Consider the following 24,370-nt stretch of genomic DNA (forward strand, 5'->3'; position numbering starts at 1 on the left):
TCTCATATGAATTTATTTAACAACTTTTAATCTTTAAATATAGATTTAACACATTTTTTTACAGGTACATATACAATATAGTTCATTTAAACTTGCAGTCAGAAAATTCCCTACTGTAATTTATAATAACATGTACATGAAGAGCCTAGTTCAACAGCATACTTAAGGTAACATACCATGTCATGTGCAAAGTTTCAAATGTTAAAAATCTCAGACTGTACATTCAGATTTGCAGAACTAATCAATCTCATAAATTAATAAAAGCTTAGATTTAAAACTATGGAAGACAAAAAGATTAAAACCATTTAATATGCAATGTGTGCTATGCTTGAGACAAGTATTTACAGTTGTACCTCAAAATGTGTACTGTTACCACAAGAATTGCTACCACTATAAACAGCCCCCTTAGTAACTTCAGAGAATCCTACTTTTCCACCTAGCAAGTGCATCATGACCAGCTTTAAAACAGACAGAAATAAAACTTCAGTGACTTAAAACCTCCCTGGTTTGATTTCCAGTGGCTGAAGAATACTGGGCTCTTTCTAGGTCCTGCAGCGTTGTTGAGCTCAGACTCAGCTGGTCTCGTTTTTGGCGGTGTGGGGGGGTTGCCCACAATGCTGGCCACCCACACTGCAGAGATGCCCACGGCGGTGTGGCAGCGTGGCAGGGAACCCCCGGGCAGCGACAGCCACGAAGCAGTTCAACAAGTCCTTTGTACAAAAGTGGTCACCAGAAAAAAACCCAGTATGTTTGAACTTAACAACTTGGTACTGTAGCTAAGAATTCATGGTTCACAAATCAAAGTCAGATCACAAAGGTCCCCCTTCAGTCCATGGTATAAAACATTTTGTTTTGACAGGACAGAGCAAGTCCACTACCGCATGCACACTATTAACCCTGTTCTCAACGTAGTCAGATGCTCTTCGCACACATCTGCTTAAAAGTCAAACCACCTGTACTTATGATCTACAAAAGCAAATCTAGACAAAGAAACACAAAATTAAATTGAGTGTTCAATATTCTTTTTCTTTCCCGAAAATTCAACTGATGCATTATTGTTAAAGATGCTGAAAAGTAGTCTTGTCACAAGAACATCCTTAGTGCAAACATGGACATTTAACTTTGATTTATGGCACGTGTTCCAAAAGTACATACATTAAATGTAAACTTCAACACTTGCTTGATACAGGTTTCAGTCTTGGGACGCTTTGGGACCCTAAGCGATTGGCGACAACCCTGAGTTGTCAGTTTGACCTGATCCAAACCTCACTGAAATCAGTGGGACTGACTGCAATGGGCTGGATTCAGACCCTAAGTGCAAAAAAAGGATCTTTAGCATTATTGCATCTTCGCATGTGAGTCAGCCAGATGATGCTCTTACAGAACATTACATTCACATAGCTGATGTAGATATTTATGAAAAATCCATCCATAAAATCAATTAAGCAGGACATACTGCTCTTTGATGTTTTTTGTTTGTTTTTGGTTTACCAAAACTCAACTGTTTTATTTGAAATCAACTTCAGCAGTTGTCAGCTAGTAAGGAGATAAAGCCTTCAACCTGTAGAGGAAATTTCAAGCATCTAAACCAAGTGTCAGGAAACCGTAGTGTACTTCTCTGATGAAACGTGATGGATGCCATGAAAAAACAGCAGGTAAAAATAATAAAATACTGTACTTTCCATAGTGAGGAAAAAAAAAAAAAAAGGAAAAAAAAGAGCAGAGAATGGCTTCCTTTATGACTATGAGAAGCTGCTTAGGACCCCGGTCCCGTTCAGTGCAGATGAAGCTGTGGAGCTCTGTGAATGTGATGAATAGTACTGGACAACTCCAACTACTGTGCTATTTCTCTGTAACACTTAGTTGAAAGCTTCCAAGAGCATCAAAAACAGGATGCTACTAGTTCACCCGTAATTCAAGGGGAACTAAACTTTCTTGTGTTACACAGGGCAGCATCTATAAAGTAATGAAGAATGATGTTAATATTAAAGCATCTTATTCCAAGAAATACATTGTTCCCTGTAATCATGTAACATCTGTATAACATTAAAAACAGCACACTCCTGTGGTTCTCCCTAAAAGCTGAATGCCCATTACCTTCAGTGAGAGCCTTGGCTAAGGCAGGACCACAGGGTTTGACTCGTTTCCATAACCTACCACTTGATTATCACAGCGTGGTCAGAGGTTATCTTCTCTAGACTCCTTATTTTGTCAGGCTCAAAATGGCTTTCTACACAGTTACAAAATAGCTGTTCTATGAAGCTGGCTGGCATCACAAGTTGTGAAAGTAGACCCTGTTTCATGTTTCAAAGGCAAAAAATCAGCATTATCTTTAATGGACCCTGCATAATAATTCTGCTCACATAAAGCCTGCGGCTGCAATAATTAAAGTGCATGAGTAACAGTGCAAACAGCTGTGCTACATCTGCAAAACTACAAGTGGCATTTTAAACAGAACTTACACAAACCTTGCACTTTTCAGCTAGCACGCTTACGCCAGCTTGCAAGAACTCAAGAGTTCAGCCATGTACAATATTCTTATGAGGCTAATTAAAACCACGTGGCCCAAGCCACGAGGTAAAGGGTTGCCTCAAGCTCACCGTAATCAAGAGAATGAGCCCAGTGCCCCAGCCAGCCGGGGCACAGCATGCATGGAGCTCAGTCCTTTGGGTGCTAGAAGTGAGGGAAAGCTTTGCTCTGCTTTGCATGAAGAGCACCCCCCCACACACACACACACACATGCCCAGGGATGCCCTTAAGGCTTGGAAGAGACAATTTGGCAAGTGGGATGTTGAATAAAACTAGAAGAGGGTCTGGCGTGTAACACAGGAGCAGGAACCTGGCCAGACCTACAGCACACACAGAGGGAGAGCATTGCTGCTGCTTGCATCCTCCTTGAAGCACACGAGTGTGTGCATTTGCCCTGGCAATGGAGCGTTCTCCCATCACAGCTCTGAATGCTCCTTGGTTTGGGGCTCAAATTAAATTCTGCCGTATAACTTTTTCTGCTGTTTAGAAAGACTTAAAAGTTGCAGCAATATTTGTTTTTTATATGTAATCTAATAAGTAGAGGCATTTATCACTGTTTCTGTTTTTCACTTGAATCTTTTTTTTTTTAATTCAAGCTGCTCTATTTCATGCTCTCTTCTAAAAGAACTGCCTCATGCAACCTTCATGCAGTGAGTGGAAATCAGAAACCTGCCCTTCTCTCTGTCCAGATTTTAAAGGTCAGATGAAAAAGGCTGAAAACGTATTGGCCTCATTTTGCTCTGACGTGAGAATTCTGGAGTGAATAAAACGCTTCCTTTGCTTGCATTTGTTTACCACTGCTGAGAGAAAAGAAGAGCAGAGCACGAGCTTAGCCTCCATGAGAGGGGAGCTGTGGTGCCCCTGCAGTGAGCACCGTGTCACTGAGATGAAAACATGTCACACATCTGCTTTGGGTTTTGGCAAGGACCTCATCGTCTCTGCTCTCCCAGCTCTCGGTTCGCCGAGCGGGGTGCTGCAGCACAGCTGGGACGTGACGTGGTTTGTCCTTCAGTGACACAGGTGCTGTCAGTTCTGTAAATCACAGGAGCAGGGGATCTTTGGCATATTAGCAACCTGGGAACTTGCAGAGGTATTTTGTTTCCTGCCCTGTTGTGCAAGAGAAATTTGGATTCTGACACCGCAGCAGTGACCTTTAAAAGAACGTGTGTCTTACACAGTGGGCTACTCCTTCTTAATTCATACCGAAGTCAAGGCAGTTAACCAGGCGATACCTGACCGCTTCAGCAAGGCATCTTAAGCTAGCAACACATGGTTAAATCTCAGCAGTAGCTATTTTCTGAATACTGCTTTTTCTGAGCAGAGTTCTCTTCAAACTTCCTCTTAGTTTTGCGTATTATCATCTGCGATACAGAACTGTTTCTATGGCATGCACATAAAAAAAACACACCATAGACTGCACAGGAAACTAAATAAATCTGTTCAGAAGACAGAAGCAAGGACTAATCTCAGAAATTATAGCTAGAGGCATGCCAGAGGGGAAAACTGTTTTTCAAAATGACCTCCAAGCCTTCTGAGTTAGGTCCAGGCCAAGATTTACACAAAGTTTAGTGAGGTTTTCCATCCCACCTTTGCAATAGAACATCTAGATGAAAATGATGAAAAACTGTGACATGGCATTGTCAATAGTAACCACTCATCCATAAGGCAGAATAACTACGCAACCAGGTAAGTAAAGAAAGAAAATCATCTGCATTTTCAGGATTCATATGGATGTTTGAAATTCTCCCTCGCACAGAGGATCTCCCTTGGCAGGCCTGGTGCAGGAGGACGGTGTATTTGCAAAGCTGACAATGGCAGTGTAGTAGGACATTCACCAAATACTTATCTGATAACTTCAAATGGGCAGAAAAGTTTTCTATAACTTCATTATGCTTTGTAATGGTCCAGCATTGGACCAATTGGCAGGAAGTGAGAGGAACAGTATGTAAGCATGAAGAAATTAGCCACACTGGGTGGGAGGTTTTGGTAACGGCCACAGCGTAAATCTAAGGAAAAACATTAAGGTAAGGGAACCATTTCATCTATTCAGTTAAAGGCTTGGCACTGAAAAAAATGAACTTCAGATTTTTCTCCATGCTGACTGTGAAATTCTGTGATGGGAGATAAGTTTGTTTTGACTGTGGGGACTGGGAGCCAAGCACTAACAGAAGCACCAGCCCCATGAAGGGCTGGGGCTGCCCCGCATGCTTTCAGACCCTGGGGACCCCACACCACCTTTATCAAGGTTACTCCCTTACATGCCAAACAGCGCTTCTACACAGGCAGCTGAGAGTATCTGAAGGCTACAGTATGCCCTCCTGCCCCTGCTTTGTTCTTTGGCTGCCAAATTCTGTCTCTGCTGTATCGGGATTGGCCTGTCCTTGCTCCATGGGAGACTGGCTAGAAGAACTTCTTGCAGCACTGGAGCAAGAGCCCCATCTTCTGCAGAAGCAGAAAACAGCCCAACACACACCACATCCCTGAGCAGTTAGTGCTGCAAAGTCACCCACAGCATAAAATGATCAATCCACAAAGGGAACGGCATTGCTAAATACGAAGGTGCTGCCACAGAATCAGTTTCCAGAGTGCAAGGTGCATGGTGGCTGTAAGGACACGTCACTGAAAAGCTCTAGGAATAGCTCTAGGAAACGGAGAGAAAACATCCTACATCATCCTACAATGTTGCCTGAAGTGCATGTAAAATTAGAACCATGCCTAGAGACTGCATACACAATCAGCAACAGAGTGTAAGATCGAAGTTAATCTAAACAGGGAAAATCGAATGCCGCAGCACCGCCACCAGACCCTGGCGACACAGCCGCAAAGCATCTGGGCAGCTGTGTGACACTTACAGCAGCAGCTTTCGGTGGTTTTGCCTTGTGAAATTCTTCTCACTTTGCACTCAGTGACTCTGTAAACTAGCTTGGAGCTGCAAGTCTCTAGGAGCTTGGGGATGTGACCGCTGGCAAAGCAAACCAACGTTCAAAGTCTACTGGCATCCCATTTTCAGGGTGCTTTTAGGGTTGGAGAAACCTCCCGCACAGGTTGTGGTTCGGGACCAGTGGGAAGCAACAGACAGACTTCCTGACAGAAGACTTCTTCTCGCCTGTGTGGGGCAGCTGTTAGACCACTACAAACTGTCCCAGATGTAAAATCAGAAAGAAGTCTGTGAAATTTGACTGCCCTACAGCAAAGGGGATAAAAAATAACTTCCTGTACAGCAAGGATTTTTCTGAAAAATACTGGAAAGCCATCAGTGTTTTGTGATAAGGGCTGACTAGAATTTTAGGCCTTTCAGAAGGCCTCATTCATATTCATCAAAATAGGAAATTTTTACAAAAAAAATGAAGTATTTAACAAGAAATCTACTCAAAACATGTTTCACATGGTCATACCTGGTGGCTTCTTCTTTTTCTTACTTTTTTCTTTTTTAATGGAATAAATCTATGTGGGTTTTCTCTGTATTTTCTGAGCTGTTCCAGTGACAACCACCAGCCCCCTACTTCCAGCATGATGATGAAAAAGCATGGAGTGGTGATACCAAATACATGGCAAGGGTGACAGGCTGCTCTTAAGGCATTTTCTGCTATGCTTCTATTTCTATGAGTACATTTATGACTAGAAAAAGAGAAACACGATTTTTAAGACTAGAAGCCTTTTGCTAAAACCTGGTAACCTGTTATAAACTTTAACGATGGATTAACAAGCAGGCCTGCAGCAGTCAGCAGTGAGTGCAAGAGTGAGGCTTGGCCTGGTGCAGAACCGAAGCATTGCCTTTCACGTGCTTAGGGTCAGGCCACGGCGTCTTTTGCAGCACAAGGTGGTTTTTACTAGGTACATCCTATTCACATGAGGTTTGAGCTACAGCAACAAGAAAGCAAAAACAGTCACAGGAATCCTTGCTCAGACTCCATTTCGTCTCCTAGATCTTCTACCCAGTGCTCTTGCAATGAAACCTACATTTTAAAGTGTTCCTTTTTAATTTACTAGTGCCCAAAGTCACAGGAAGTTCTTAAGGTGCTAACAAAAACTAAAGAAAAAAAAAAGAGCAGGAGCTTAATTTACTACTTTTTGCAGGCTTTATGGAGTAGCTGCTTTTTTTTTTTTTTTTTAACCTGCAAAGGCATACACAGCCAGATTTAATACATCAAGTGTAATACAAATGGCTTAAGAGACCTGAATCAAGTTCTCAGATATTTCTGCTGTGCATATTATATGATACCTGCGACTTTGGCATTCCGAAATCTACAGTCACCGACTACTATCTGCAGACTGTGGACGGGAATCCAGCCTTCTTTTCTTCTGTTTAGGTTTTTCACCAACCTTTGAACAACAACGGTATTAGTAAAAGAAACAAACCACGCCACGAACAGTTTTGTATCAGCACTGGGCATGCTTTTCACCACTGCCAGTGCAACCAACAATTTGTTCAAACCAGGGGAGCATTATAACAGAAGCCGTGCATGCATTTAAGTCTTCCTCCCAACTAAATTCAAGCACCTAATTAAAAAACCTACCTCGGGAACATGGTTGCCTTGGGCCCCTCTCTAGTTAATTGAGGGGAACAGGTCTCTCCAGAGCATGAGTTACCCTGCCTGGGACCGGCATCATTCCCCAGAGATGCCTGTTTCCCTCCACTGACTGCCGATGAAGCCAAGGACAATTACTTTCCTACTCCTGTGGCGAAATCTGTGCTAACAAAAAAGCTTGATATGAGGAATCTTTGCCTGGCACTGGCCAAAACTGCCATGAGAGGTGGGTAAGCATTCACCAAAACTCAGATGCTTTATATCTTCTATTTGCTAACAACAAACTGAATTTCCCATGAAGTGTAAGGTTCTGTAGTTGTTGGCCAGGAATCCTCCATGGGGCAGTTGTATCTGTGCATTTCCAGGCTAGTGCCTGCACAAGTCTGATTCAGCTAACTGCTGATATTGCCCTTCCATCTCCAGAAAAAAACAATGGACAGGAAAAAAACAACAGGCAGGAATCTCGGCCAAATTGCTGGAAAAATCAGAAGAGGGCATGCTGCCCTCTGAGACAGTGAAACTAATGGTTCAACAGGCAAGACACGGCTATGGTAATTTCCCAGGAAATGCTCCCATCTATAAGGAGAGAACCAGCTGTGAATTGCTATCCTGCAAGCCACAGCTTTAAATACAACTGAAAAATAGTCTGCAGCCATTAACCAGTTAGCACTGGTTCAATACAGCCATTTGAGGCAAGAAATTGTCTCGTAATTACTCAATATTGCTATTAATAAACCCAGATGAACAAAGCCAACAGCTGAGCTGGGGAAGGCAGCAAGTGGGCAAAGAGTTCTCACTCAAACCATCATTTTGAGCTAGAAGAGCACGACTGGGGTTGTTAAGAAGTTAATACAACAAGGCTCACCCAGACACCCGTGGCAAGGGAAGTCTAGACATGTTTTCCAAGGCTAAACCAGTGTGTATGGCCTCTAGCCTTGGCAAGGGAATGAATTCTCTAGCTTTCTGGAATAGACTGAAACCTAATCAGAAGCTGCAAGGAGTATACAATCAGGCAGGCGAGGCTGCATGGCACTGCCTTCCAGGCTCGCAGAGATAAGGCAAAGTAGTCCAAAAATACCTACCACTGTCCCTCACCATCTTCATGCAAAAGCTGGATTTCATCCCCATTTTTCACCAGCAGGTCCTCTGATCCTCTCTTCTTGCAGTCTGCAAGAGCTTTATATTTTCCTGGAGACTGTGGTAGAAAGAAAAAATTATCTTACTGAGCTACATTTGATATCATGCAGCTATTATTTCTGACTGCCGCAGGGAACACGATAGAGCACTAACAGCTACCTTAATTAAAATTATTTCAAGAAACTGTGTCTGAGACATCTCCTCATTCCCCAAATTGAGATATGGAAAAACTGAGACATGGAGAAGATACACCCATTATCCAGTGAAGCTTAGCAAAGCAAGACAACCAAAAACAGCAGCACCTCCAGCTTTGGCGCTACTGCACTTCTGTACTAACCAGCTGGTTCCCCTCCTCCTCCTCGGTGTCCGAGCAATTGGACAGGTACTGGTTACCGGACCACTCCTCTAGCCCCTCACAGATTTCCAGGGACTGTGACATTCCTGGCCAGCCTGCAAGATAGCACGCAGCTCAAGTTGGGGTACCCCAGAGCCTGCAAAGCACCCCAAAGGAAGGGGGATGCCATACTTCTGTGGGGCTTGCTCTGGGGAGACAGGAGCACGCTGTCCAGTGGCACCGGGCTGGTGCGCTCCGAGTCATTCTCTTCTGAGCTTATGGAGGCTCTCTGCTGCTTTCTGAAAGATTAAAAAAATAAAAAGTAGAATGCATCAATCTTAGTTTTAACTTATAAATTAAATCAAACTCCATGAGGCTTTGTAGAACAGGATTATAAATAAAAATAGTACTTTCTCATATATGCTGTTATAAATGTAAAGGATCTTAGTGACCAGTTTTGATTTTTTAGGGTACATGAAAACAAGCTGCAGCTCAGGTCGAGCTGCCCAGCAAGTGCTCCATGGTGCTGCCCGCCTGAGGCCATTTCTGGGACTCACCCGTCACTCAGCTGGGAGGAGAGGTGGAGCTGGTCCGTGCATGAGCCCGGTTGCTGCTTCTCCACTGCAGGGAGGTCAGACACCAGTTTAACATCTTTTTTTTATTAGCAGCCATCATACTCGAAGCCTTATTTTAAAAGCAAGACCTTTTGCAAAACTCTAGTTATTATTGTTTGGAGAGAACCAGACCTAGACACTATTGCAAAGCACAGACTGACTTATGATTAAGATGGTATGTTAGCACAAATCCAATAGCAAGCATGCCACTGAAGTCTATGGGACTATAATATGCTTAAAACAAGGCACCTGCTATGTATCTTGTTGAATTAAGCGTATGAGAACAAATGTGAAATAACCTCCCATGGTAACGACAAAAAAACGTACTTCTGTAACTCATTTCTACGTGAGTACCTGCCCTTTACAGCTCTAACGTATGTTATTTCCCTGTAATATAAGACCTCACTCCAGTATTCTGCTACTAGGCTTCTTCTGAAAATCAATTCTCTGGTGAGAATTAGTGGATTTGAAGATTAGTAATGTGAAAATAGGAAAGGTCTGCTGCAGAGTGAATGCCACAGAGAAATTGGTCAAATGTACCTTTTATAAGCTCCTGCTGCTTGAACAAAATTTTTCTTATTTCATTTAACCACGCCATCTTCAGATCTACTGTTTGGGCCTGGAAAAAGAGAAAATTGTCTGAATTTTGAATTATGAAACACCATTATATTGTATGAATAGAATCTTTTCAATGCTGCAACTATCTGAAATCTTCTTTCATCCAAAGTCACCACTAAATTTAAAACACTCTCAATCTTTAAAAATTGATGACCCCCACTACATCCAGGCAACACTGTGAAAATGGTGGAGACATCACTACAACACAAGAAGTGCAGGCAAAAGCACATTTGAGCTTGTATCTTGTCTCTTCTTAAAACCACCCAAAGGGGCAGACCTGCCTTTGGAATATATGTATACTCTGCTACATACATCTGCTTTATGAATTTAAGTTGGCTACTGTGTTGTAACATGGAGGAAAAAAAGCTGGGCAGACGACTAATTCAAAAAAAGTCAACCACCGATATTTTCACAACAGGTTTCCTGTGAACACCTCATTAGGCAAACATTTCACCTTCATAAATTTCTATTCAAAATGCTACAAAAGGGGAAAAAATAAACAGAAAGAAATTAGGCCAATCAGGCTCCTATTTTGTAGATGAGTTGAAATACTACTGGAAACAGCACCACAGAGGCCATGCTTTCGCTCTGGGAGCAGTTCTGACATCTAATTGTAGTGGAGCATGTGGTTGTGTTCATTAAAGAATGAGGCCCATTTCCCAGCTCAATTCATGTAAGCTGTTAAGCACAGTAAAATGTTTTTTTTTTTCCAACTACTGGCCTATTTGAGATTTCATCTGGAATAAAAGGCTCTATTTCCAAGGAGCAATTCTGTCTCCACTTCAAGATAACTTTTACAGTCCTGGCTTGGACACTAAGGGGCAACCACTGGGACAGCTCTGTACACGCAGGCATGGTGAAAAAGGAAGAAGAAATACAAGCTAAACGTCTGATAATCTTAGATCCCATAAAGATCAAAGAGAGATGTTTCCATAACACTATTACAAGAATGCACAAATATTCAGATTCTTGAAACTACAAACCTGCACGACGTATACTTCTTCTCGTCCACTATACCAGATTTCAAATTTTCGATGATCTCCCTTCACATTCTCAGTTATTCCAACTGCATTCATCTGCAAAGAAAAACGAACAAAAAAATTACACATGCCACAAATCTTTCCCTCTTACTTATGAATCCAGACATCTTGCAACATGTTAAACAAACCTATTTTCATCCAATTTAACACATTTCATCAACTTTAATTTCAGTAGCTACTCAAAGTCATTATCTGACTTATTCCCCCCCGATGTTCCACCAGCTTGCTGTATCTGCAAAGGCTTTCTTTTATCATCCAATAAACCTGAGGGGGCTTTTCATTCAGGAATCCGTGGAACTGAAAAGGCATGTCATACCTCTTTCAGCATAAAATTTCTCAGATGAGGTATATGAAGCTTTATAAACACATGGTGCATTATTTTTCTACATGCTTTATTTGTGCCGCATTATTCTTTATTTACTTGTTGAATTCAGCATTTCATTCTTTCATCGATCTTTAAAAACCGTATGTGAAGCCTATAGCTCCTTCAGGAATTTCAGTTCAATGTCTTTTGATCTCTGACCTTTCAATGTAGTTGACACATTATTCCCAGGTTTTCTAAAGAAGGATTAATTTTTGGATATCCAGACTGAGCTGCCATAAATCTGGCATTGAGGAAGCATGCAGATTTCAAGCTAGATGTGGCTGAATGCTGCTGTATGTAGGTACCCATTATCACAGCCCACTTTTGATAGTTTGGATGGAAGTGCCAAAGGCACAAACAATTCAAGACCTGCACAATGTGACCCAACTGAAACAGTAGCTCAGACTGTGACTAGAGACCAAGAAATTCTTCGGTAACAGGAGACCTCTGACCCATCTGCTAAGCATGCCATGCATTTACTGCCCTATTGGCTTTGTAAGCTGAAAAATACTTTAATTCCCAATATTGCATAAACCCGCTTCTCGTTTAAAGCATAGTTTGCTACCAATTTATCACTGATTAACAGAGGGTCTAAAAAAAGCTAAGTATACCACTCAAATGTTTTAAAACAAATCTAATAATAATAGTATCATATATCACAAATTATTCACCCAGACTGTATTAGGTAAATCCAGTATAAATACAAATAAAGCCTTAGAAAGAACATCTGTTAAACACTGCTGTTCCTGTTTGTTAATGTGCATACTCAGAGCTTTTTGTCTGAAAGGCTAGAACATCAGATGGGCTCACCTAGGCAAACTCTTTGTTCCTATTTACTTTTCAAACACTGGTACCCATTTTTAGTGAGTATGAACAGCCTCAGGAAAAAGGAAGCAAGTTGCTAATTCGCTTTCCTGGTTTCTTCACTGGTATAAATAACAGAGCTCTTCTGAACTTGTGAGAAGCTTTTGCCTCCAGATTTATAAAGAAAGGGCACTGAATAGCAATCAGCATTTCCTTGTCCCTCTTTGCCTTGCAGCTCTCTCTCTCAACCCAGTCCTGCACAGTCAGGTTTCACAGAAGTCTAGAGATCTGCACTGATGCTCAGGACTGAGATTGACTGCAAGAGTGTGACTAAAGCCAGAGACTGTTCACACTATTTACAGTTTTCCACATATCCACTCATATTTTAAAATGAATAGGTTAAAACCTGCAGAATGGTCTTGTTATGAGAGTATGAAATTTTTGGAAAATTTTGGCCTCTGCAGTATAGTGCTATAATACTGCAGAAAGCCAGATCGGGCTCTATTCTGACTTTAAGAAAATGCAACACTAAGATGTTGAAAGGGCAGCCTAGAGAGCACCTTATCCAGATGCTGCAATTTCCAGTTCTGTGCAGCTCTTCTGGCTTGGTGATTCATACGGTGCCTGCTGTAAAAGCGCCCAGGCATCAAGATATTAGAAATTTCAGATTATCTACCTCAAGGATGTGAAGGAAAGTGCCAGGAATAGATATATTTAAGGTCTGTTCATTCATGTTGGTGTATTTTAGAGCTCTTTTTCCTCCCCTTGAGCAGGATTTACTGTCCCTTCAGCTGTGGTTCACTGCAATGCAGATTGAGGTGGGTTAGAGCTTAAAGCTCTGGGATGGCATTCATCTGCATCAGCTTCCACTGTGACAAAAGGCAGACTGCTCTACTTTGCACTGTAATGAGTTATGAACCTGTATGTTCTAAGTTAGTGAATCTCAGCTGAAGAGATATTTGCTTCTGGCTATTTTATATGAAATGTGAAATGTTATCCTGGGATTTTTTGTTCGTTTGCATGCTTGTTTTGGGGGAAGTATTTTTTGGTTTGTTTTGTTTTTTTTTACAGATGGCCAGTTACACAACTTCCGTGAAACAGCTTTATTTCATGCTGAATCTCTGCAAAACATTCTTGCAATTGAAAATAATTCCCTGATACTATTACCAATCAAACAAATGTCAAGTTCCAAAAAACATGACTTTGCCCTCAGGTCAGCAATTCTGAAAATGTACGCGTGGGGGGATGTAATCCTGCAGCATCCATGCGTTCTCTAACCCCAGCTTCTCAGCTTGGCAATCCAAACAGCTGGAAAATGAGCCCTCCCTAGACAAACACTGGCCAAATCACCTGGACTCCTGAACGTGTGATTTTCTCCATGCCACCTCTTCAGTTCTTTCAAAAGTGTGTATGGCAAAACAAGTACTACAGGGAAAGCAAGCTCCCCAGAAAGAAAATGATGCTGTTTGGGAAAAACATTTAAGTACCTAAACATATGGCCTTGGATTTGTTTTTAATACACAATTTGTGATGAGCACTGGACCTGAACAGACTTACCTACTCTAACACCTTTGAAGGTGTTTGACTACTCCTAGCATCTCTCTCCCCAGACTCCATGGAGGTCAGGGGACCCGCAGCATTTGGGCCTGAAGGCTCAGCCTCTGAATGCCCACTTTCCCACTCTCTCATATACCTACATTGTTCTTTTATTTATCAAGAAAAATAAGGCAGAGTACTGAGACAAAATGCTCATGTTAGAAGGGCTCATCACACACAATATGCCAAAAGGTCTCTTTCAGAGGAGCAGTTTGGGATTTTTATTGATAACAGTTGGCATTTATAGGCTTGGGACAGTTGTTTATGTCGCTCATATTTTGCCAGAGGCTATTCTCTTTGTCTAATAATTGTACTTTTAGCTGCAGCTAGGGCCTGCTGAAGGAGAAGGGTGTGGGAGAGGAAGATGAGTGATCCCCATCCTCCTGGCTGGGGGACAGGGCTCAGCAGCAGCCAGGCTCCTGCTGGCTGTGCAACAGGAGGATGCCAGCCCAAGAGGCCTCCTTGGAGACTGGGGGCATGAGGTGCCCCCTTACTCTCCCAGGCGGCTGGGGATGATGTCAGGTCCCCCAGTTTCCTGCCCTCACCCCCAGACCCGGCAAGTGGAGTAGGGGAGGGAGAAAGGCACATTCCTGTCCCTGAGACTTGCCCATAGCACTGCTTCCTTGGCAGATCCCATCACATATCTCATTCTGAGCCTACGTGCTCCCCAGCCGCTGCTTCAGCTACAAAAGTCCTCACAACTTCTTATAACCACCAGCCTTTCAAGTCACTTCCATCTGGGGCAATATAGTCCTTTGCAGAATAAACCAAACGCTGTGTTAGCGAAAAAATACTATCTGGGTTCACAAAGTTATCAGCTTACAACACACATGGCCATGGTCCCAACGAGAAAGTCCTTACTTTCAAAAAGTGCTTAAAACTGTAAGATGAGGTTTTGTCATATCCATCTCCATGATCCTCTCGCTTCTTGCAGAAGACCAAGGCTTTCTCGTACAGGAAGAGATGCCTCTGCATTGGCTTGAACCTGGCAAGATCCTTCATTTTTGTTGGACCTTTTCGATGTCCCGTCCAAACACTGAAAGATCCTTGCATTAATACTTTCCCTAGTTCACTCAAGTCGCCCTGGTGAAAATATGAAAAAAAAAAAAAAAAAAAAAAAAAAAAAGACAACAATTAGAACGTAAGAGGATTGTCCAAGCAATGAAGGGCAATGGGGCCAGCCCTGTTCCAAGGCACACCACTCTAAGAATAGGTCTTCCTGGAAGGATTAGATTATCTTTCGGGAGTAGTGGTGCGGTGCCAGGGGGGAAGAGGAGGTCTCAGACACAGGCCTACAGTTAGTCTTTGCAAAGAAATACAAGTCAATAATTGAAAGAACCAGGAAGCTAAGAAAACTTGGCAGCTCCTACAGAAGTCCAGGTCAAGGGCTCTGGATAAACTAATTTTGTGGGAGAGGACAGATGAGAGTTGGGCCTAAACAGAGGTCTTGGAGAATGGGAAGAAAAGGGCTCTTCAAGGAGGACAGAACTTGGACCGGCAGCTTAGCCATACCCTCATCCTTCCTTGAAGCTCTAGGGAAGCCAATCACCTCAATGGCTAAGGATCTACATCAGCCTCAGGGAGTATTTAATTAAATGTTGAATGAGAAATGCTATGACGATACCCTGGCTAAATCATAAGGTGAGCCATTAGAGAACTAAGGTGGATGATGGAAAAATGCTCTCAGGAACCACAAGGTGGCAAGAGTGGGCACCATGCAACTCCATGTGTTGTTTGGATGCAAATAGTTGCCAAAATCCTGAAATCAAATGGAAGACTGTCACCTGTAAGAGTTTCCTGATGCTATTCACTTTGTAACTGTTCTAAAGTAGTTTTTAGCTCATACATTCTGGGACACTATCCATTTCCAGTTCATCATCCAGCATTGTACAAGGTTTCTTATTACCCAAATCTACTCACGTCATATCCTGTTATTGAAATCTGATGCATAGAGTCATTGACTGACTTTAGCAAATCCAACATTGCAACCAGAGCTTCTTGAAGTTCCTGAACTCCATCACAGCTTGTGCTGTACTTTAGCAACTCCTGAAAATAGAAATGCAAGAGCACATGTTTGCACTTGAACAAAGCACACGTTTTTCCATCTCACGCGAAGTTTCCAATGCCCAAGAGCAAGCTGCACTCCCTGAGTTCCTTTTTCATGTCACCGGAAAGACTCATTCTAAACAACAGTCAGTATGAGGTGTGGAACACATCTATGAGGGAGGTGAAGGGGGACAAGGATGAATGCATTAAAGATTATGGGCATTGCAACAACCCAAGCAGGAGACATATTGGTATAGTGTATTTCATTCATCATGCTCTTACAATCATCTCTGGTTCATTTTTCTTACAAATGCTTCTGTCATTCTGCATCTCTGAACAGATTCAGTCCTTCTCCCCATGAAAACGACTTGCTAAAAGCACACACTCCTTTTTCAGATATGCGAATTTTCATGCTCCCTGAATGTCACAATGAAGGGCCAAGTTACACAATATCTAATCTAAGGATTGGTGCTGATTTACAGGTAACCTTTAATTGAAAAATAAAATGGAAAATAAATCTATCTCCCAACATCTTTTCACAAGCAACTTATGAAATACCTTCAGAAGTAACTGGTATTTTGTCAGGCGCTGCACTGGCTTGAGCAAATAGGAATCCAGTCCGAGTTTGTGCTCTAATTTTCTTTGGCACTCCTGGAACAAAGGACTCAGATTAAGTAAGTCAGGTGCTAACTATAAGTACTTATTCCAACAGCATGAGTAATATAGATTGAGGGCTTCAAAGATTTCATGTCAAACTGTCCTAAAGAAATTTCATAAAAACATGTAAAATAATATAATGAATGGTTGTGCTTTAAATTGTTTGTGTGCGAGAAACTCCAACTGCTATTTTTGTCAGGCTTCCATGCAATGGTAAACAGAATATGCTGCAAAACAGCGGAATGCTGAGGACAGTGTTTAGGACAAATGTCCCAAAATGCCTGTCTTGATAGGAACCAACATCTCACCTGGAAGAAGGTGCTTTCAGAGCACTGCCTCCACAGGGACTCCGACCGGGGCTTGTTCTGACAGTATTTCTCGTACATCTGAAAATCCTCTCGCTGTAAGGAAAACCAAAATGCAAGTTAGAGACAGGCATGCAAATCTGCCAGGCAGCTAAAGAGGGTGAACACCCAAACTGTAAATTTGCTTTTCTCTCTGCTGCCAACTGTAACATCCGAAAGTCACAGAGTTTGGTTAAAAGAACCACTGCTGGGAACCAGAAGGCTCCTCACAGCAAACCACGGTGTAGCCATGACTGCTGCTTTCCCCCATCTGCTGCTGTCCACACAGTTGCATTCCCTGCCTTGCTGTTGGTATTACATATCAAAAGCACCTCACTCAACTGACACAACTAAGATGTTGCAGAGTGCAAAGCACAGCAGAAACATTGGCCTTAAAGTCTGCCTTATATGTGAAAATGAGTCACCAACCCTGTCTAGGAAACAAAATCCCACTCTCTCGGGTGCTCCCAGGCAGCTTTCCAAACTGTGCAGGAAAATTCTGCAAGAGACAGGGGAAGAGACAAAATGCAGCTGTGAGAAAGGTACTACTTGGGTATTTAATCATTATAGGAAATCGGTGTGGCAAAGATGGGGAACGGAGCCAGCATCGTACTTGTTGTGGAAGTCATATATCTCAGGCATGTTTCCAAAAAGGACATCCTTCCTGTTCCTCAACACGGGAGGCAAGAGAATGACCATGGCAGGGTTGTCCATCTCTGCTCTGTAGCCCTGCAGGAGGCAAAAGGGGTTCATCACTACATTTTTAAGGCCTTAGATTAGAATCTACTCGAAGGCAGATGAAAAATGGATGTGAGCAGACTTTCAGTAAAATATACTTTGTTTCAAATTTCAACATCCCTTTTATTTCTCCTTGTTGTTGTTCTTTGTTTTGTTTTGTTTGTTTGTCTCTCTAAATGCCTGTCTTTTAGCACATCAGTCCATGGGCATCTGAGGCTGTGGACCAGCAGGGGAAGGGCTCCCACAGGGTGGGCAAACACCAAAGAGATGCTCTCTGTTCACAAAAGGCAAACTGTAGCCACTTTCTGCTCACTACGGCCTGACTGCAGGAGAGGTCCTGAAGGAATACTTGTCTGTGTTAAATGCTTCTGCTGTTATGACCATGGGACACAAGTGGTATCTTGTTTGTACAGAATGTGCAGTTACAGACACTCTCAGGAGATCTGGTTTACAAGGTGATTTGTTACAAAGCAGAGATGGCTTGAGATCCTATACGAAAATCAATGAGCTTTTTGCGTCAGCACAAGACACACTGAACACCAGGATCTCACTGTTCTTTGATTCTTGCTGCCTCAGGATTCCTGTCCTCTCGCTCCACCTGCCTCTTGAAATCACAGCCTCCGCTACGTACCAGGGAAGAGTTGTAAGGGACATTATTACACTACGTATTGCTGGGTGGAACTGGGGAACAATGCAAAGCTCCCTGCAGGAAAATCACATTACTACACCAATGCACAAACAGTTACCAGATGTGGTAAATATCCTAAATGTAGAACAGGAGGGAGGCAGAGCCAGAGCTCAGGACTGTCTCTGCAAAGAAAACATCAAAAAGCTATTGGCTCCAGCTCAGGCAGATAATGCTAGTCACCAAGTGCTGCACAGAAGTGAGGTCAATTTCACACAAGTAGCGTATGTTTGCAAAAATGTATTTAGTATGTACAGCGTATCCTCTTCGGCTTTTCTAATTAATCTCTTATACTAATTATGGTTGGAATCAGTATTCCCTCTACTAAGCAGGCATTCTGCAGTTGATTAAGGGTGCAGTAGAAGATAAGTATCTGGAAAAGTAGTCATTTATATTTAACCACTGCAATGAGGCTTCACTCTTTAAAGGAAATGCTATCTTCAGAAAAGTTAAGTCTACCTGTAAATTTTTTTTCTATCTGGACTTGATAAACACAGCAATAAATCTGCATACCTGCCAACTGCTTTATCACATCAAGAGTGGTTTAACAAAATAAAAAACAATCAGTGCAGGGCAATTACATGCAAATTACCTGCAGTTGAACAGATTTACATGTTGTTTGCTCTTGAGTCAAAGGAATGTACGGGGGAAGAGGTAATTAACAGAGATTTGTTTTGGTCATCAGCAAGTGTCATTGTGGAATACAGTACAAGTGTCTAAAATGGCAGTACAAGAAATTATAATCTGGTTTCTAAACTAAGAAATGTGCTTTATACATTCTCAAACCTCACAGCATTGAGAAAAAAACCTTTCAAAAATACAACTTTCTTTCGTCTCCAAAAGGCAAAAGAAATCAGGGAGCAGTTAAAAATACCAGCTTTTTGTACATTTTTACAAGCACTGATAAAACTAATTACCAGTGCATTTGTGTACAAACAGAAGGCTTCTTCCTCATTCTAGATGAAAAGTTCATCCTGACACCAACTGTTCCTGCAGATGCCTCCAACTCAGAAGTAAAAGGGAGAAAACTTGAAAATTCATGACTGGCTGGGGATCTGACAGTTTGGTAGAAACCTGTCCCATCACATTTTTGCTTAGTATGACAGAGTGGCAGGTGCCCTTTTGTACAAATCACCAGGGAACAGTAGTGAGCAATCTGAAGAAGTCACTCACCGTCAGAACAGTGAATAGCTCCTCTACATAAACTCTCTCCGTTTCTATAAGCTCATTTATGACATGGCTATAGCAAAGAAAAAAATAGAAGTATATTATTTCTATGTCTGTAAAAAAAAAAAGCACAAGCAATCTGCAGTTAAACAAGCCCAAAACGTCCTGTGATCTCAGTAACAACCAATGTGGGGACGACAGAATAGGCAAAAGGGCAAGAGGTGACATCCAGGACCAGATGGATGGTGTATGAGCTGGCCACAAATAGCCATAATTTTGAGTGATTTAAACAGGGTGAAAGCTTACCCTTTTAGTATATCTAAGTTGTCATCACTGTCTGAAATAAACGATTGTAAAGAATTCCTTTTTTCCTGATAGTCATGCATTACTTCAATCTGGAAAAGAAATGGGATAAAAGAAATGGGATGTGCTAGAAAAAGCTGCAGAGGAGTCACTGCAGGGGCAGGATGAGCCCAGTCCTTGATGTATAGGAACTTCGAGGGGGAAGGATGAAATACACTGCATTTTAAGAAATCCTTTGTGCCACAGAACTTTAAAAGGGCATAGCCTATATCGGGTAGCCAAATATTCCTAGAAATTACTCTGCTACATAAAATCTGGACATACTGGCAACATTCATTCATGCGGAGACCAGGGAACAGTTTCCACAGGGGAAGCATTTGCAGATGTGGAGTTTTCCGAACAGACATCACTGTTATGCAAATGCAGGCAATAACACACAGGAGATCAATATCTGTGACTAGGCAAAACAATCCAAGATAGATCTGAGATGCTGGACAAATCAAAATAAACCACAGGGATATGAAAGTGTAAATATTATTTAAAAAACAAACAAACAAAAAGAATATTAAGAAAAAAAAAAACACCTTCAAATCCAAAGTGTAAGCTCAATTTTTAGAAGGATTTCAACTGGGATCTTAATCTATAAAACTCACTCAGATTTCACTAATAATTTTTACCTTGCGAGAACTTGGAGTTTTTCTTGATGTTTTCTTCCCAGGGAGAGAGAGGTCAAATGAAAATTTCAAACTGGAATTAAAATCCACACCTTGGGTAGAGAAAATAATAATTCCGTAATGTACTTTTATAGTGATGGAGATGGTTCAGAGAGAAACTAATAAGTCACAAAGAAAAATGGGATACATTTTAGGAACGAATGGTAAGTTAGCTAATACTACAAGCAAAGTGACAAGGCAAAGGGAATCTCAAACAAGAATACTGAATACCAAATAACACAGGTCACATGGATGGACATAAAGGCCATAAAGTAAAATCTAATCAGAAGAAACAAACTGTACATTTTTCCCAAAAGGGAACACTGTAATCAACATCTAACAAAGTCTGTGAAGCTTTTTCGAGTGACAGAGAATGATAAAATCAAATCAACTAGCAGAATACCACCTACTGGGATACTGTATTAAAGCCCTTTTATTAACAGAGGATGAGATGCTCAGCTGGTATAAACTGTTTGAACAGTGCTGACGCAGAAGAGCCATGTTTGTAAAGCAATGAGCAGAAGATGCAGTGAAAGAAATGCACACAGCGTAACGCAAACTGAAGTGGAGAGCAGGCACCCCAACTTCAGATTGTGCTGGTTAAATACAAACCATTACGTATCATCACACCAACGGGGTCTTAAACCCCCACTTGTGAGCATGCTGAATGCTCAAGGAGTGGACCGCTGGAGAGCAGGTCGGAGATGCGCGTGGGATGTGTCCCACCACAGACCCGGAGACCCAAAAGAAGCCTGGATTTGCCAGCGGTCCTCCTGGGAGACACCCACTGGGAGCACGGATAAACAGGGCAGATGAGGGAGCCATCAGCTGCAGCTCTGTTTGGCTGGCTGGGGAGCTCCTCCTGCGACAGGGGGACTTTACTACAGCGCTCAGGCTTTGCTGCAGCCTGCTGTACTGCTGCCACACACCTCACTATGTTTTATGGCTCAGGGTGGGGTGGGTTTATTTCCTTCCCCCCCCAAAAAATCAGGTTTCAAACTAGGAACCACACCTATCAGCTCGGGCTTCAAATCCATGGCAAACATGAAAGAGGAAGTGTCTGTCTTCAGACAAAAAAAAAAAAAAAAGAATAAAAAGAAAGGAAAAGAGGACGAAAGTAACGTGCTCAGAGGTGGTTTGGTTTCAATCCATACCATAAGACCCACACGTCTCAAAGCACTCCCGGCGGAGCCCAGCATGCATCTTTGACACTGCACATCACACCAGCAGGACTGCAGCCTTTTGATGTTCTGTGTCAAACAGAGGAGGCCTTATTAAAAAGCCCTCTTGGCATGATCTATGCAGAGAAGGGCCTTTTGTCTTTCCCCTCTTGCTGGCTATGCTCATTTCAACATATTTGATCACGTCTTTCAGCAATACGATTAACGGAGGATACCTGTGCTTTGCAGGTGATTGAGTGTCTTTGCTAAAAAAGCATGCGTTGCATAAAGGTGCATCAAGTAAGATCAGCCAAGTAACAATGGCCTCACAGCATCCCATGGAGGTGGCCATCCATTTACCCCTAATATTTAAATCACGGATTCCTCCTTAATACTTTCTTGTGTTTAGAAAGCTGAAAAAGTTCTATTAGGGCAACATTTTAGTTTAAAGACTTGGAACTTTTTTCATGTTTAAAGGGGTTCAGAGGGCAGGGAATGTGGTACTGGCTGGGGAAAAAGAAAATCTGAGATTTATTTGCTGCACTGACCTGTGCTCCATCCCACTCCATCTAGCTTTGTTTCCGTCCCTCCACCAGCATGGTTATTTACCTTAGCAGCTCCCTGAATTGGAACCACTTTCACTGTTTTCATAGCACCTAATATCCACCATAACCAGTATTTATTAATTCATCATAAACATATTTGTATTAAAGCAAATCACCAGTGTTTAATTGTTTTATGCAGTCAGAACGCCTAGTTTAATGTCCCCAAATAACTTATCATATCCCTGATTTAAAATGTGAACATTACTTTAAAATACTTCTGAATTCTGATACATACAGGGCTGTTAAGGATGGAGGCTTTAATGTTATCAATTAAATCTAACATTGTGCCACATCCCATTAACAAAATCAAGGCAGAACATTCGGTGACATCAGTTCAATCAGAATTGGTACCTTTATGGGTATTAATTATTCCATAATTGGGATTTAAGGAAGACATTCTCAAAGAATCAAAGGGAGTTAAGCATCCAGCTCCTCATTTATGTTCATGAGATTTGAGCTTCTCATTTCTCCAGGCTCCTTTGCAAACGTCAGTCTAATTTTATGTCAGTTCCAGCTCAAGACAATTATGGAGATTGTCACTGAGAATAGGTATATAAATAGGCTTTAGGCGACAGAATAGGCTGAAGAATTTATACTACTTTTTGTCTTTTTGCCCTGCAGTACTAATTCCCCAGTTCATACCAGTAAGATGCTCAGAAAGCAGAAGATGCACTGCTTACAGCTGCCTTTTTTCACTGGGTAGAAAGTGAAAACAAATACCAAGCAACCAGTCCCCCTGAGCCAACCTGAGCTGCAAAATGTGCATGACGCATTTCTACACATGGAACGCAAAAAACATTGCATTCATTTTATCTACTCATCTTTCTCCTTTCTGCGTGGTCATCTCATAAAAAAAAGAAAATATCCTAAGAATTTTGGAAGCTCTGATACTTCACCGTTTGGAAAAACAAGCAGCACCCAAGAAACCGCTCAAGCCCTTCTTGTAGCTAGGAAGTGCAAACGAAGCTACCATAACAGCACAGAGCGGCTCATGACCAACTAGCCTATGCATTCAATATTTGGGCTCCACATCTCCTTCCTCACACAGAAATGGGAAGCTAAACACAAAAATTGGAAAGATAATAAATCATCTCATACATTTATGATTGCACAATTCTGCATCAGCCAGAGCAAGGGCTGGTTGGCTTATCAAGTTGCGTTACTCTTCCTGGCTGAAAGCAAAATTACTATCTGAAAACACCATAAACTTAAAGATATTTTACCATGTTTAGGAGAGAATAATGGTGATTTTGATCGTGGAGGATTTTCTGGCCGAGGGGCTACTAATTGGACAGGACGCACGTGTTTATCCAACAGCTTCTTGAAGCAAGACTGCCGATTCTCAAACATGCTTCGAACATTTTCAAGCTTGACCTGCACTGACTGTATCTGGCACTGCAGAGTGAAAAAGACTTTTATGATCACATAACTACCGTTATTACGCACTTTGGCCCAAAACATAGAACTATAAAACTGACAACACCACAGCACAGTCTGATCTTACTTTTTACTTGTGTAATGAGGAATTTGGGGGGGGTTGCCTACCTTTAATTCAGGTGTTAAGACTGACTCAAAGTCATATTGTAGTGCTTGGGGATCATAGTTTAAGTATGGTGAAGAGCTTTCAAGAAATCTTTCTATATCCTGGAGAGCTTTCTGAGCACCTTCTTTAGACTGGCACTTGTCCATCTGCTGGTTGGCGAGAAGGTAGGCACCCTCATCACAGCACTGCAGGGCCTGGGGGCAAACACAGGGAGTGAGACTGTGAGCTCCTACTAAACCAAGGTACTCGTGACAAATATCATTTACTGGATCTTCATCTTCAACATGGAGCTAATCAGTACTCATAAAAACCTAAGCAGCTATTGCATTTTGATAAGGAAGAAAGACCATGGTTTTTTTTCTGAAGGGTGGCTGCACACCTGAACTGTGAGGAATAATCAAAATCATTCACGTTTAAAAGAAAAAATAGGGATTTTAAACTGGTCTACAGTTCTACGTGTAATGTAACTGTGGTGGTGTGTGTGGGAGTTCAGCTGCCTAGCAAAGTAAAACCACCACAGTAACACACGCAGGTATCAGATGAATGCCAGGCTTGGGGTTCGGCCAGCCCTCGCACAGTGGCACACACTGGTGTGAGAGGATGCTGCAGCCAGGAACTACAGAGGACTCCCAGTGCAAGGGTTGTTAGCGGGCAGGCAGCAGGAGCCACACTGTGCTCCAGCAGGGCCCACGAACTGACTACCAGGACGAACTGGGAGCGCAAGGAGCCCAGGAGAGGACACCGCCCTGCAGCAGAGAGGCTGCCAACAAATCCCTGCAGATTAATGCAACGTTGAAGTGAAGAACACAGGGAAAAAACAAGTTCCTTAATCACCCTAAACAGT

At 42.1% G+C, this 24,370-nt stretch overlaps 1 protein-coding gene across 5 annotated transcripts in view; it reads right to left on the reverse strand.

Moving 5' to 3' along the window:
* Window positions 1-11: 11 nt before the first annotated feature.
* The window catches only part of MCF2 (MCF.2 cell line derived transforming sequence), a 58,956-nt gene continuing 34,597 nt past the window's right edge, over window positions 12-24,370 (reverse strand). For 4 of the 5 annotated variants that reach the window (XM_067005302.1, XM_013183354.3, XM_013183359.3 and 1 more), the window contains 19 exons: window positions 23,529-23,720; window positions 23,207-23,378; window positions 20,183-20,271; window positions 19,509-19,597; window positions 19,209-19,275; window positions 17,226-17,341; window positions 17,042-17,111; window positions 16,577-16,669; window positions 16,170-16,262; window positions 15,486-15,611; window positions 14,427-14,648; window positions 10,745-10,837; window positions 9,684-9,762; window positions 9,087-9,150; window positions 8,722-8,828; window positions 8,533-8,645; window positions 8,141-8,253; window positions 6,752-6,852; window positions 12-1,956 (listed from right to left, as the gene is read on the reverse strand). In XM_067005302.1, coding sequence (XP_066861403.1) covers window positions 1,916-1,956; window positions 6,752-6,852; window positions 8,141-8,253; window positions 8,533-8,645; window positions 8,722-8,828; window positions 9,087-9,150; window positions 9,684-9,762; window positions 10,745-10,837; window positions 14,427-14,648; window positions 15,486-15,611; window positions 16,170-16,262; window positions 16,577-16,669; window positions 17,042-17,111; window positions 17,226-17,341; window positions 19,209-19,275; window positions 19,509-19,597; window positions 20,183-20,271; window positions 23,207-23,378; window positions 23,529-23,720 — 2,040 coding nt within the window. In that variant the 3' untranslated portion in view covers window positions 12-1,915. The remainder of the gene's footprint in view (window positions 1,957-6,751; window positions 6,853-8,140; window positions 8,254-8,532; window positions 8,646-8,721; window positions 8,829-9,086; window positions 9,151-9,683; window positions 9,763-10,744; window positions 10,838-14,426; window positions 14,649-15,485; window positions 15,612-16,169; window positions 16,263-16,576; window positions 16,670-17,041; window positions 17,112-17,225; window positions 17,342-19,208; window positions 19,276-19,508; window positions 19,598-20,182; window positions 20,272-23,206; window positions 23,379-23,528; window positions 23,721-24,370) is intronic. The other variant, XM_067005303.1, reaches the window with a different exon arrangement.

Source organism: Anser cygnoides, chromosome 13 (assembly GCF_040182565.1).
Source record: "Anser cygnoides isolate HZ-2024a breed goose chromosome 13, Taihu_goose_T2T_genome, whole genome shotgun sequence".
Classification (NCBI taxonomy): Eukaryota; Metazoa; Chordata; class Aves; order Anseriformes; family Anatidae; genus Anser; species Anser cygnoides.